Source organism: Giraffa tippelskirchi, chromosome 5 (assembly GCF_054371585.1).
Source record: "Giraffa tippelskirchi isolate mGirTip1 chromosome 5, T2T-mGirTip1v1.2.pri, whole genome shotgun sequence".
NCBI lineage: Eukaryota > Metazoa > Chordata > Mammalia > Artiodactyla > Giraffidae > Giraffa > Giraffa tippelskirchi.
Window position 1 is genome coordinate 135,818,014 of NC_137279.1, and position 15,541 is coordinate 135,833,554.

The following is a 15,541-nucleotide window of genomic DNA, read 5'->3' on the forward strand; positions in this document are numbered from 1 at the left end:
CGGCTCCCCTGCATGGGAGTTCAGAGTCTTAGCCACTGGACCACTAGGGAAGTCACTAACTGGGCTTTTTCAAAGCAACTTTAATATAGGATCTTACATTCCTTTATCTAGAAGTTAGTAGTAGTAGTAGCCTGTTTCTGGCTGGGATCTACAATCAGTAATAACTATAGGCAACTAGTAGCCAGTAGACCACACAGAACTACTACAGTCCAGTACCTCCATGCCCTACCTGAACAATGGCCAAACTAAACAGAGCAAGGTCTGATACTTCTGGCTACCCCAAGGATCTCTGGTTAAATTTAATGAAAGAATTGTTGTTATTTAGGCTTTGAGGACTGCACTGAAGACAGCACTGTAAGTGTATAACAATGAGGCTCTGGTGATTTGTGGTGAGATGGGCTCTGGGCGGAGGGTGAGAAAGATGCCGGAGCTGAGGAGAAGGCCTGCAGGGCATCCTGAAGCTTGCAGAGGTCAGAAGTGCTTCCATGAGGGCAAGACCTGCTGGACATTTTGCCAGGCCAGTGCAGTGAGTGAATGACAGTGTGAGTGAAAAACAGTCTGCTATATAGAAGCTTCTGGGAAGCACCTATTGCCAGGCATTATTCCAAGCACATTACACAGATAATTAATTTATTTACTCTTTATAACAACGTTCTGAAGCCATTACTGTAACTGCCTGCATTTTTTAGCTGAGAAAACTGAGGCCTGCAGCATACAAGTAAAGTATCCAAGGTCAGGGGCTGGGAATTAGAAATAGGGGACCTAGGTTCCAAACCAAATTCCCTGTACTGTATCTAGCATGCTGTACTTTCTCTCAAATGTGTGAACACAGCAGAGCACAGGAGAGGGTCCTGCTCCTCTTCACACATAGTCAGGGAGGTAACAAAGGTACATTGCACAGGATGCAGTGAGTGCAGTTATTCACCTAGTAGCCTGGTAGAGCAGGGGCCCAAGACACACTCAAGCTCTCCACAACTAACTCACTCGGAATCCTATGTGCACAAGGATGCAGGCTGTGCAGTACAAATCATAGGCCACACAGCGATTAGGCCAATCCTGCATACTGAACCAGTATGTACATAAGTCCCATGCATTTCATCCATATCTTTCTTTTTTTTTTTTAAATCCATATCTTTCTTTTAACATTTTGGTTTACTTTTTAAAAAACAGTTCTGTTGATAAATAGTTGATAAATAATAAACTGTAAATGTTTAAAGTGTACAAATTGATAAATATATGCATTGGCCCATGAAACTATCACCACAATCGAGATAAAGAACACAACCATAATACATAAAAAGTTCTTTCTGCCCCTTCTCCCAGCACCCTTCCTCACTCCCAGGCAATCAGTGACCTGCTTTTCATTTCTATAGATCAGCAGCTTGTTTTTTATGGACTATTTATAAATGCACATTATATGCTTTTTGTTTGTCTTCTTTTGCTTAGCACAATTATTTTGAGACTCATTTATATTGTTGCACATAGCAAGAGCTCATTCCTTTAGCTCATTCTGACTAGAATTTCATAAAGAAAAAAACCAATTAGGCAAAGACTTCTTAGAATTTACAGTTTTGGGTGTTTTATCTAGGAAATTTTTGCCTAATCCAAGGTCACAAATACTTTTCTCCTATGTTTTTCTCCAGAAGTTTTATAATATCCGGTTTTACATTTAGGTCTATGATCCATTTTGAGATAATTTTTGTATGTGATGTGCAGCATGGATTGAAGTTCACTTTTTTGCCTGTAGATATCCAATTGTTCCAAAATTGTTTATTGAAAAGAGTGTCTCTTCTCCACGGAATTGCCTTTGTACTTTTGTTGAAAATCAATCAACCATATATATGTGAGTTTATTTTTGGACTCTTCATTCTCATTCATTAATCTATTTCCCTACCGTTATAGTAACAACAGTTAATGCAAACCCTCCCTGTGACTGCCTTGTGCAAGGAAGCGTGCATGTACTACATAATTTCCCTTCTGCCTCATGCTCATGAGATGAGTGTCACTACCTCATTCTTCAGATGGGGAAGAAGCTCAAAAAGGTGAAGTCATTTGTGGCCACACAGTCATTAAGTGGCAGAATTATGATTCAAACCAAATCTGTCTAATTCCAAAAGCTGTGCTATTAATCTCTTGTGGTAAACAGAATAAGGCTTCCCCCAAAGACAGCCATATCCTAATTCCTGAAACCTGTGAACGTGTTGCCTTACGTGACAAAAGGGACTTGCTGGTGTGATTAAGTTAAGGATCTTGAGATGAGAAGGTTACTGGGCTTCTGAGATGGGTCATGTGAAATCACACGGGTCCTTATAAGAGGAAGGCTGCAGGGTCAATATCAAGGAGGAGAAGTGACAGGGAGGCGGAGGTCAAAGTCAGAGAAAGATTAGAGGATGATACACTGCTGGCTTTGAAGACAGAGGAAGGGGCCAAGAGTCAATTAACACTGGGAGCCTTTAGGTGGAAAAGGTAAGAGAACAGACTATCCCTTCAGAGACTCCAGACTCCCTGCCGACAATTTGATTTTACCCCAGGGAAAGCAATTTCAGATTCCTAATTTTCAAAACTGTACAATAATAACTTTGTGGTGACTTGTTACAGTGGCCATAAGCCATTAATATACCATGGATGTTCTAACCTGTATTAAAGTGTGACACATAATTTGGGTAAATTATTTAACTTTTGGGAGTTACAGCACCTCCATCCTCTAATGGCCACAGTAATGCTAACTTCCTAGGGCTAAAGGGATGAGAGAAGTATTCCTGACACAAAGCTCAATAAATGTTAATTATGTGGAAAAATCACACATCATCTCTAGAAACCTCCAGACATTGCCTGTTAGGGCCTTGGTGGTAGCGGTTTAGTTGTTAAGTAGTGTCCAATTCTTGCAATCACATGGATTGTAGCCTGCCAAGCTCCTCTGTCCATGAGATTCTCCAGGCAAGAGTACTGGGGTGGCTTGCCATTTCCTTCTTCAGGACATCTTCCCCACCCAGGAAATGAACCTGTCTCCTGCATTGCAAGCAGATTCTTTACGGTCTGAGCCACCAAGGAAGGCTGTTAGACCCTTAGGAGATATTTTTTAGCTAGTCTGTTGATCCCTCGGTCCTTGGTAGGAAAGGGAATCCTACTCTCAAGCAGCATGACAGCCCCAAGCCTTGAGTGACAGTTGGCACTTAACAAGAGCCCACAGCAAGGGAGTCTGGGAGTAGAGAGTAGAGAGAGAGGTTGTAGGACAAAGGGATGCTAAATCAAACCCCTCACTACAAAGTGCTGAAATTTCTTTTTTCTTCCTTAAAGAAACATGCATGCATGCATGCATGCTAAGTCATGGATCTGCTTACCAGTTAGTTATTTAGTCAGAAAATATTTACTGAGCACCTACTATGTGAAAAACATGGTGCTAGTGCTAGGGTATACAATCTAGAGAGGGAGACAGATGTTAAGTATATAAATACACTCAGAAACCAATAAGGACAAATGGTGACAAGTGCTACCTAGGGGAAAACTGGGTGAGAGATAGAACACAGAACTAAGGAGGGTAGTAGTGCTGGTGGTCTATTTAGAAAGGAAGAATAGGGAAAACAATTCATTCATTCACTCAATCAGTCAATCAACAAATATTTATTGACTGTTTATTCTGTATCAAGATAGGCATTCGGGTACAGTGGTAAAGAGTTTCTGTTCCCCTGAAGCTTGTGTGTGTGCAAGAAAGAAATAGAGAGAGAGAGAGAAAGGGAGAGATGGAGGAGAGAAGTGTAGGAGGGAGAGGGAAGAGAGAGGGTGAGAGGTAGCGAGCACACACAAGGGCGAGTCAGCATGGGTGTGTGTGTGAATAGGATATAAATGCACAAACAAATAAATATGCTCCGTCCTCATTATTCACAAATTTTGTACCTGCAAATTCACTTTCTAAAATGCATTTGTAACCCAAGGTCAATAGTTGTGGCACTTTCACGTTCACTAGTGGACATGCTTTAAGGTGGCAAAAAATGTGAGTTACCCAATGCGCATGTGGTCAGGGATGCTCTACCATCTTCTGCTTGCTCTCAAACTGCAGTGTCCTTTCCACTGTTGACGTAGTGCCACATTTTTTGTGCTTTATATTGGTGATTTGTCTGTTTAAAATGGTCCCTGAGCTTACAGCTAAAGTGCTGTCTAGCGTTCCTAAGTGCAAGAAGGCTGTGATGTACTTTATAAGAAAACATGTGTATTATTAAACATCAGTCAGGCCTGAATTACAGTGTTGTTGGCTGTGAGTTCAATGTTAGTGAATCAACAATATATGTATTTCCCTGTTTCTAAACATGAACTGCATCATCTAAGAAAACTCTAAGAGAAAGTTTCAACAACAATGACAAAAATAAAAGTTGTTAGAATAAGATTATTTAGCCTCTAAAAGTAGGAACAACATCAGTTTAGTTGTTTAAGTTCTAGTTTATTTGCTTAAAAAACAGCTCTTTCCTTGAAATAATAGAATCCTAACAGATATATGTTGCCCATGAGCCAGAGTTTGAAAAATGTTATTATCGAAAAGCAACAAGTTTATTGTTACAAAATAAACAACACACTCTATAGTTACAAAAGGCCTCTCAATAATCATAGGATGTTAGATTTTTAAGAGACTGTTCAGTTTGAAATTCTCTCTTCCACTCTTTTATTCTTTCTTCAAAAATTTTATTTTATATTCTAAATAACATGATGTACTTTTAGTACATGCACATTTTGTTCAATCATTTTAATTTACAGTATTCTCCCTTGCTTATTGCATATTAAAATGTTGCAGAACTGGGGACATGGATTCTGAATTATATTTCCACTTACCCATGCTCTCCATATTCATGGGTTCTGCTTCTTCACTAACTAGAATATAATAAAATGATGTTAAATTTACATTTTTGAATCAGATATGTATCTTAGTCTTCTACCAAGTTTTAAAACATAAAACACAAAAGCAAATAAACAGTGAAGACTTAAGCTATTTATTAATAATCAAATAGAAACTGAATAATTGTCTTTCTCACAGAATAATCTCATAATGATATCTTTGCTATAACATTTATGTCATTTATTACATGATATTTAGTTTATATTGTAATGATATGAATAAAAATAATAATAAATCCCCTTATTTTGAATTCCACTTGCGTTTGACTTTATGACAGCAAAAAATGTTTGAGAGATAATATCGTGATTGTTTTGGCTGCTAACAGATGTACAAATACTAAATCCATAAAAATCCCATAAATGAAAAAACAGTCCTACCAGGTAATGTTATTTTGGTTTTGGCCTGTTTTGTTTTCTTTCGTTTTTGAGGTTTTGGAGCCATGGCTCAGATTTTCAGCTGCATAAAGAGAGGATATCATTAGCATCATTTATAGTTTCAAATAATAAGTATTATCATCTAATAAACATAAGAATATATTTTCTAAGTTTTGTCTTTAGCTAAATCATCATGTGGGTTTCCCTAGTGGTTCACTAGTAAAGAATCCGCCTGCCAGTGCAGGAGACACAGATTCAAGCTCTGGGTGGGGAAGATACCCTGGAGAAAGAAATGTCAACCCACTCTAGTATTTTTGCTTGGAGAATTCCAAGGACAGAGGATCCTGGTAGGCTACAGTCCATGGGGTCACAAGAGTTGGACATGACTTAGCCACTAAACAACAGCAAATCAACATGTATCTTCACAGATGAGTGTTTTGTGACCAAAAGTTTATTGCAACAACAGTCTTCCTAGTGAGATCTTGCCATTCCAGGGGAGCCATTCAGCTGAAGCTGAAGTTTTGGCAAGAGACACCTCAAGGTTTCTGCCACAGATCCTGCCGTGGAAGCACAAAAGAGGACACTGGATCCCCTGCCTCCCGCTACTGTTTCCATTGCAGGAAGCTGCTCTGTGCTGCCCTGTGCCTGGCAGGTGTCCCAGCTACACACACAGGCTTAAAGTCCATAGGGAGGCACAGATTCACAATGTGAATATATACGCATGATTTTTGAATAATATAGATAAACCTAGACAGCATATTAAAAAGCAGAGATATCACTTTGCCGACAAAGATCCATATAGTCAAAGCTATGATTTTTCCAGTAGTCAAATATGAATGTAAGAGATGAACCATAAAGAAGGCTGAGCACTGAAGAATTGATACTTTTCAATTGTGGTGTTGGAGAAGACTCTTGAGAGTCCCTTGGACAACAAAGAGAGAGAGCCAGTTAATCCTAAAGGAAATCAACACTGAATATTCATTGGAAGGACTGATATTAAAACTGAAGTTCCAATACTTTGGCCACCTTATGCAAAGAGCCGACTCATTGGAAAAAACTCTGATGCTGGGAAAGATTGAGGGCAGGAGGAGAAAGGGGCAACAGAGGATGAGATGGTTGGATGGCATCATTGACTCAATGGATGTGAGACTGAGCAAACTCTGGGAGATGGTGAAGCCTGATGTGCTGCAGTCTATGGGGTTGCAAAGTGTCAGACACCACTTAGACTGAACAACAACAAAATTTAAAGAGTACTTTTGTCCTAGAATGTGTACATGTAACCACTATGTCTTTACTTGTACTCTCAGAGAATACCTCCAAAACTTTTCTGTGGAATTACTCACCAATTTTGACAGGATATAACATGTCCAAGGTCATTGCCATGACACTAAATCCCTGTCATCTCAATGATCAGCTCTCACCCATCATGTTAGATGGGTAAGATGTGATTTCAGGAGTCTGACCAGCAGGGTTTAAAAACAGACCCTTCTACCAGCTTAGTGGCCTTAGGCAAATTATTGTGCAATGGATGGCTCTGACCCACTGTTTCAGCCTGTTGAGTCTCCTCCATCCTACTTCCCAGCCTTAGTGTAATTTCACAGCTTGGACCTAGTCTTTTTCTCAGAAGATTCTTATCAATGTACCCATCTCTATATTCTATCCCAGCTATATTTGACTTAAAATAGACAGAAACCTTGTGAAGATCACCCAAACTCACCTGACATGTGCACACACCCACGCCACACACACTATTTCACAAATATTTACTGAGTGATTATAATGTGCCAGATGTTTTCCTAAGTATTAGGAATATAGCTGTGAAAAATTAGGCAAAACTGCTGCCCTGACAGAGCTTATGTTCTAGTGGGGAAAGAGACAGCAAAGAAAGGAACAAAATAATCAGTACCTCAAATGATGATAACTATTAAGGAGAAAAGGAAAAGCAGAGGGGGAGTGTAGGAGGAGAAAGGCTGCACTCAGGGAAGACCTCACTTTAGTAACATTGGAGCAAAGTCCCAAGAGAAGGGAGGGAGCCAGAAATGCAGGTATCTAGGGAAAAAAGGGTATTTCCAGGCAGAGAATGGTAGGTGTAATGGTTCTGGGGCAAGTGTTTGCATGGCACTTTAGGAAAACACAAGAAGGTCATGATGGTTGGAGCAGAGAGACTGAGGGGAAGACTAGGACCTGAAGTTGGTTGGAGAGGTAATGGAGCTATATTAACAGTCAGTTTTGCTGTAGAAACAAATGCTCTTTACTCCTCAGTAACATGCAACAGCAAACATTTCTTTCTTCCCATGTTCTGTATTATGGCTGTGGGTGAGATGCTGCTTCAAGTCTTTTTCTGGGACACAGGCTGAAGGAGCAGTGCCTATTTGACACATACTACTTTTGTGGCAGAAGAAAAAGTAAGAGTTAATAAAATCAAGTAATGCTTTCTAACTGTTCTCCTCAACACTGGTACACTGTCCTTTTTTCTGCTTACATTCCATTGGCTCAAGCAAATCACACAGTCAATCCTGATAAGGGGGTAAGAACATATGCTTGCCTAGGAATGGGTCGGAATGTATGATCTTCCTACAAGGGAGGTGGATAGTTGGGGCAAATTATATAACGTACCACAAGAGAGCTAGGTCATGGAGAAGGACTTTGAGTTTCACTGTGAATGAGGTGGGGAGCTTTGGACGATTTTGAGCTGGGGAGTTACTTCACTTGACTTGACTCACATTTTGAGAATCACTGTGGCTGCTGTGATGCCAAGACTATAGCAAGGAAAGAACTGAAGTAGAGAATCCAATTAAAAGACAGTCAATTAACCAAGAAAGAGATGGTGGCAGTTTAGATCAGGGAGGTGAGAGTGGGATGGAAAAAGTGACTGGATTCAGGATAGATTTTGTAGAACCTGTAGTATTTGCTGATGACTTGGATGCAGGTTCTGAGAGAAAGAAAGAGACAGAGGATGACTTTAGTGAGTTTTGCCTCAAGAACTAAAAGCATAGGTTTGCTGTTTATTGAGATGGGGATTCCCCAGGAAGAATAGTTTTGAAAGGGAAGATTGGGAGTTCAATTTGGGGCATGTGAAACAGACTATATACTGGGAGGATGGCGGTTCATTTTCTTTCCTATTATTGTGACCTCTGTAACTGGCAGAGTATATGTACCAAGAAAAATTGTTAATGATTCCTTGGTCCTTCCTTCCCTTCTTCTATTCTTAGCTTATGAAATTCCAGTCTTAAAAAAAAAGGCTTTTGCCTAAACTGTGAATAACTTCCCTGGTGGCTCAGATGGTAAAGAACCTGCTTGCAAAGCAGGAGACCCATGTTTGATCCCTGGGTTGGGAAGATCCCTTGGAGAAAGGAATAGCTACCCACTCCAGTATTCTTGCCTGGAGAATTCCATGGACAGAGGAGCCTCTTGGGCTACTGTCAATGGGGTGGACATGACTGAGCGACTAACGGTTTCACTCTTCTTTTTTTTCTGTGAATAAGCTGTATGCATGCTGTATTAGTGTTCTATTGCTGCTAAAACAGTTATCACAAACTTAGTGTCTTAAAACAATAAAAATTTATATCACAGTTCTGTAGTTTCAAAGTCTGGCTAAAATCAACCTGTCAACCAACAAGGAAATGAATCAACATTTTCATCCTTTCTAGAGGTGCTAGGGGAGAATTCATCTCCTTGCCTTTTCCTACTGCTGGAGGACCCCAGCATTCCTTGGCTTGTGGGCCCTCTTCCTCCATGTTCAAAACCAGCGATGGTGGGTTAAGTCCTTCTCGCATAGAATATTCTGACCTTCTCTTCCTCCTCCCTCTTCCACTTTTAAGAACCCTGGTGATTACCTTGGACTCACCTCGATAACAAAGGATGATCTCTCTCTTTTAAGGTCAACTGATTAGCAATTTTAATTTCACGTACAAATTTAGTTCTTCTTTGCCACATGTAGTAAAATAATCACGGGTTCCAGGCAGGTGCTACTTGAATGTATAGGTCTCAGCTTAACATAAACCATCCCAGGAAACGTCAAATCAATTATATGTGCCCAGTTCTTTTCAAATGTTGCTATTAAATGTGCATGGGTGTGCTCAGTCTCTCAGTCATGTCCAACGCTTTGTGATTCCACGTACTGTAGCCCTCCAGGCTCCTCTGTCCCTGGGACTTTCCCGGCAAGAATACTGGAGTGGGTTGCCGTTTCCTTGTCTAGGGGATTTTCCTGAACCAGGAATTGAACCCATGTCTTCTGCATTGTAAGCAGCTTCTTTACTGTCTGAGCCACCAGGGAAGCCTGTTAGGGCCTTAGGAAACATTTTTTAGCTAGTCTGTTGATCCCTTGTGTCCTTGGTAGGAAAGAGAATCCTAGTCTCTTGTATCTCCTGCATTGGCAGGTGGGTTCTTTACCACTTGAGCCACCTGGGAAGCCCTAAATTACAGCAGATCTTACTAAATTTTTTCATAAAACTAACAGCATATTTTGTGTAGTGAATATGCTATATTATATTTTCCAAAATTCTCTCATTATATTGACTACTTCAAGGTCATGAAAAACTTTCAATACAGATATCACTTTACTAAAATTACTCTGAAATGCTCACCATATTTTTCCTGTTCCCAACGGAAGTAAATTCATCATGATTAAGAGTAGCAGAAGAGATATTCGTCTATTCCTAAAATAAAGATTATGTCTACCCCAGAGGCTTGTACTACAATTGGTTTTCAAAGCCACCATAGCTGATTGAATTTTAAAACAGAATTTATGAAAGATAATACTTATAAATATTTAAGAATTCCATTTAAGTATCTTTGATATTAAAACTATCAATTTTCTTTGTAAATTAACTCACTCATTCCAGAATGCCTTTTTGCTACCAGTGTATCAAAGGACACATTTTCTACCTTCCATAATGACAGCAAAAGACAATTGGGAGTGACAAAGAAGTGAGTACAGTGGACCCTCCTCCATAGCTGTGGGTTCCACAATCTTGGGTTCAACCCAACTCAGATCAACAATATTGAGGAACGAAATACCAGAAAGTTCCAAAAAGCAAAACTTGAATTTGCCATGCACTATTATTTACATTGTATTAGGTATTAAAAGTAATTTAGACATGATTTAAAGTATACAGGACAATGTGCTTGGGTTCTGCAAATAATACACCATTTTATAAAAGCACCCTTGGATTTTGGTATCTATAGGGGAGCCTGAAAAAAAAAACCCTGCCATAGATACTGAGGGACAACTGTACTGGGTAAATGCTCTGTGCAACAGTTCACGTTCAAAACCTGTGATGGTACTCCACTGATAATGAGGAGCATTGCATTCAGAGCTGTCCATGACTTGGTTCCAAATTAAAGACTTGCCTGGGACTGTGTTTTTCTATGAGGCTTCAGGAAGGTAACTACTGCAAATGAAGGGATAAGTGACATGAATTATAACTGACATAATGCAGCGATGTAAACAGTTATTAGCTTCCTCTCTTCAGTTTATTCTGCTGTATGGCACATACCTGTTTACACATTCCCATCTGTTACATGTATGCCTGTGTGGCTCACAGCCATTCATGAAATTTTTAATTCTAAGAAAACCTGTAACACTGGAACCTCATCTTCACCTAGTGTTTTTCTATGAAAGTATTACTTCTTTAAGACTTCTTCAATTATCTGACCATCATCAGCCTCTTTATCCTCTTTTATCTTCCCAAAGTATATGTAAGCTCATCACATTTGCCTCCACCACTTTCACTTCTGTTAAAAAATAGAGATTTAGAATAAGACCCAAGACTAATATCTTGGGAGTCTTGTGAGTATGTCTCCAAGAACTGCTGCTTCTTGGTCAGTGTCTACCAAGACCCTGATGATTAAGCTTCAAGGTTCTCCTGGGCTCTTCTGCCATCTTCAGAGAAGTGCAAGACACCCACCCTCCAGAGATAACTGTTTCTACAATATTTGTTAGTCTTCTCTTCTCATTTCTCCCCTTCTAACCTACTTCCATTTATTTCCAAGATCAGATATCTACTTATTTAAGTAGATGCTAAATCATGACTTCTCCCTTTGATATACCTCCTGAATTCCAAGCTTTCCTCTCCCATAGCATCCTCTGGTTTAGGCCTTCAACATGTCCTCCTATATCAGGAGTTCCTATCTTGTGCCATAAACCCCTTTGGCAGGCTGGTGAAGCCCATGCATCAAACAAAAACATGGGATTACAAGGAATACATTATACTGAAATACAGTTATCAAACTATTTAAAAAATGATGGTATAATGATTTATGTGCTTCTTTATTAATATATTAAATAAGATCTAGCAGTGGTTCTAATGACTGCCTTAATTTTGAAGAAGTGGTGAGCATAAATAATATAACATCCATGATATTATATGAAAAGGTGTATAATATCTTTTGATGACAAAGTCACAGGTCCCGTGAATACTACTGTGGCTTGTTACCGATGAATGCATTTCAATTAGTGGTTAGTCAAAATAAACATGCAATTTTTTTTTCTGTCCACGGATTCCTCTTCCCCTACCCTGCAACTAGATCAAGTAGATCATGAACATTTAACTTAATTCCCGCCTCTGTTCCAACCAAAACAGTCCCACAGGGCAGGCCTTCAGAGTGCTTTTTCTAAAATGCAGATCTTAACAAGCCACTTCCCTGTATATTAGGGAATACAAAGCAGGTTTCTATCAGCCACAGAGGCATTCTCCTCCAGTGAAAGTGAAGTCGCTCAGTCGTGTCTGACTCTTTGCAACCCCATGCACTGTAGCCTACCAGGCTCCTCCGTCCATGGGATTTTCCAGGCAAGGATACTGGAGTGGGTTGCCATTTCCTTCTCCAATTCAGTAGTATTTCCTTCTCCTCCATTCCATTTCCTTCTCCTCCAGTAGTATAGGAATAGAATTCATTTGAAATGCAAGTTTCCTGGACTCCCATTGTGATTCTGAAGATCTGAGTGAGCCTGGGACTCTGCATTTTTAAAATTATTATGAGGCAGTCTTACACTCGTGGTCTGCAGACCAGATTTTGCAAAACAGGAGGGAGTCCAAACTTTAAGCATCACTTTTAACACCCTTCGCAGTCAGCCTCACTACGTCTATTCTAGTTCTACTCTGGCCTCAGAATTACTATCCATTCTCTAAACAGAGAGTGAAAACGCCCTGCCCTCCCCACCCCTCATCTTCCAAACAATGTACATCTCTGCTTGCTGAAATCTTACTCATTCTTAAAGGCTCCATTCAACCTTCTCTTTGAAACCTCTGCAACTTTCTCACTCAGGCTAATACATTCCTGTTTTCCTTGATACTTTCTACTCATGCTGCAGCCTAGTTAATTATGCCAGGCTTCTGCAAAGCCAAGAGCCTCAAACTCAGAGCTGCCTGAAGGATTGCTGTAAGTTCATTCAGCATTCAGAATACACCGTGGAGAAAGAGAAATTATTGAACATCAATCAGGTTCTGGAAGTCAACAGAGGAATAAGACAAAGCCCTTACTTTCAAAGAGCTAATGTTCCTCTATTTACCTTCTTCATGCCATCTACTAAAGCCCTTTCCTAAGTCCTGAAGACATCTAATCACTTCAATCCACATTAATCATTTCTTCTTTGATCTGCTATACCAGGATCATGCTGTTTTCCTTTTCATCCATCTATCCATCCATCCAGTAATTATTGGGTTTCTACTATGTTCCAGGCAATGTGAAAGCACTGGGAATATAAAACCTGTGTACAAGTTCAGTTCAGTTCAGTTCAGTTCAGTCGCTCAGTCGTGTCCGACTCTTTGCGACCCCATGAACTGCAGCACGCCAGGCCTCTCTGTCCATCACCAACTCCCGGAGTCTACCCAAACCCATGTCCATCGAGTCGGTGCTGCCATCCAACCATCTCATCCTCTGTCGTCCCCTTCTCCTCCCGCCCCCAATCCTACCCAGCATTAGACTCTACCGGCCCTCAAAGTTCTCAGAGTGTCGTTAACTGCTCTCTCATTATTATTTTTGTCCCCTGGCTAGGTTGGAAGTTCTTTGAAAGCAGAGAAAGTTTTGTAAATTTATGTAGTCTTCACCACGTCTGGTACATCCGCTGACACAGCGAGTGTTCCTAATGCCCTTGAAAGAGTGAGCAAAATACTGACTTGTTTTCCAAACCTCCTTTCCCACTCAGAGCTTCCCTTACCTGATACTGCTAAACTGAAGGGAAAAGAAGCCTCTTCGCAGCACCCTGGAGAAAAATTCCTTCGGGATCTGGAGATGAGAGTTTGACTCTCCTCTCTCAGAAAAATAAGTCCCAAGAACACAAAGTCTAGTTCCTCCAGCAAACGGTTACCCTGACGCATCCGTTGCTAAGAGAAAAGAGGCTGGTCCTCTGCTGAGATTGACAAAACGGCATCACCAATATAATGCCCGCTCCCTCCAGTCTCTTTCAAAGCAGAGTTGTGATTGGTTGCTATGGTGATGACGTCACTAAACCTGAACCGAAGGGACGCCCGCAAGTTACCCACCAGTAAGGCAGGAGATGTGCAGTTTGCAAGTGCAGAGAGCTGCAACCTGGTCTTACTCCAGGACTGCCAGGCTTGATCCATGCCTCGTACCCAGAGCAGCCGTAACGGTTCTAGGGAGAACGGTTCTAGGGTGAGGTCTCTAGCATCAGGGAACGAAGGACGATGTGAAGACTTAGGGCTGCTGCTCTGCCTCCCCAGCTGCGACCTGGGGCCCTCCCAGGAACCTGCCTAGATTTCCGTCTGAAGGAAAGAAAATACGGCTCGATCGGGTTTCGCGGTGTCCTGGAACTTTTCACGTTTAAATTTACTTCTTGCCAAAATAACTTTTGTACAGAGTGTGAGCCAAAATGAAAGTATGAATCTCCAGGGGAAGTTGAGTAAATCCCTCAGCAACACCAAGGTTCATTTTATCTATAATTATGGCTCCTACGGGATCCATACAGTAAAGCTCATCTGTTACCCGCCCTCCCCTCCTTTAGAAAAATAATTAAAACTGCCTAATTTCTAAGCTGGCGGAATTTAATAAAGTAATTCAATTGATTTCTGTAATTGGTCTAAATTACTATTTTACACCCAATTAAAACGAAAATATTTGGCAACAGCTTATAGATTCATAACATATCTGAAATTTAGTAACCCTGAACAAGATGACTTTATATGGTGTGTAGGAAGATCATGTACATTCTTTCAAATATCTGAAGAATTTATGTTTTGCAAAATGCAAATAAATTTTACTAAATCAGTCATTAAAAAACAAAACTAGGAGGAAATCTTATCATTGTGACTTTGCAAAAACCTTTTCGCAGGCTCTTCCACTTTCTCACACTGAAAGGTTAGTTCTCCCCTAGACTCAGTCCTGAAAAATCTTCTTTTCCTACTCTTTGCACTCTCCTGGTGGCATCATAACCATGCTGCTTAGCTTCAACCATCCCTCCAAACACATCAGTGACTTCCATTTTTATACTCTCAGCCTAACACATCTCTTAAATTCCAGACCTGAATTTCCACTACCTCTTGGATATTTCCAAGTATATCTAGCTAAGTTCATGGTGTTTAGTGGTTGCTAAATAAAAGTAATGAATAATTACTGTACCAGAGGCATCACACTGTAGCAGAAGCAAAAATCAATTATTATCTTTCATATGTCTTTCAGGTATCTTCAGAAACTTTTTTTTTACTTCTTTACTGTCCATTAGTTTGCAAAGCAAGAAATCTGAGTCACCCCTAACTCCTACCTCCCACAGTCAATATCACTAAATCCTGTCATTTTCCTTTTCTAAATTATCTCTCAAATAATCTATCTCTTCTTAGCCATCTTCACTGCCTCTGACTTATTTTAGGTGGTAATAATGGTCTGTTGCCTTGTTCTGTCTCTTGCTCTCTAATTTATTTGCCACAGTGCTGCAGAGTGTTCTGAAACAGAAATTCAATCCTGTTAGCACCCTGCTTACATATTTTCAATCTGGCATATGAAACCCTGTACAAATAAGGTTCTGAAGGATACCTTAAAGATATCCAGAGGATAATGAGTTATGTTTTTAACCTAACTTCCTGCCTCTCACCTTAATTCAATCCACATTTCAGTGCAGTTTCTTTCAGTTGAACCCCTTTAAGAGCTGAGAGGCATGGAACCATAAAATTTGGGGCTTGGTAACAGACTGATAGTTAGAGGGGTTACAGCTTGAAAAGGATTTCTGCAACTGAGAGATATTTGTTTCATACGAAGAATTCATGAGGTTTTAGCATTCTGCTCCACAACATGTTCATGCTTGCTTTTGTTTTTTAATATGCCTAAAATC

General features: G+C 40.2%; 1 protein-coding gene across 4 annotated transcripts in view; it reads right to left on the reverse strand.

The window, feature by feature from the left end:
• Positions 1-13,557, reverse strand: part of DNAI3 (dynein axonemal intermediate chain 3) — a 76,873-nt gene extending 63,316 nt beyond the window's left edge. For 2 of the 4 annotated variants that reach the window (XR_014053567.1, XM_081490051.1), the window contains exons 1-4: positions 13,418-13,557; positions 10,612-10,652; positions 5,263-5,341; positions 4,822-4,860 (exon numbers count right to left, since the gene is read on the reverse strand). Coding sequence is in view for 2 of the 4 variants with exons in the window: in XM_081490051.1 (XP_081346177.1) it covers positions 4,822-4,860; positions 5,263-5,326 (103 nt within the window). In the remaining 2 variants the exon portion in view is untranslated. The remainder of the gene's footprint in view (positions 1-4,821; positions 4,861-5,262; positions 5,342-10,611; positions 10,653-13,417) is intronic. The other 2 variants (XR_014053566.1, XM_081490050.1) reach the window with 1 other exon arrangement.
• Between the last annotated feature and the right edge of the window lie 1,984 nt (positions 13,558-15,541).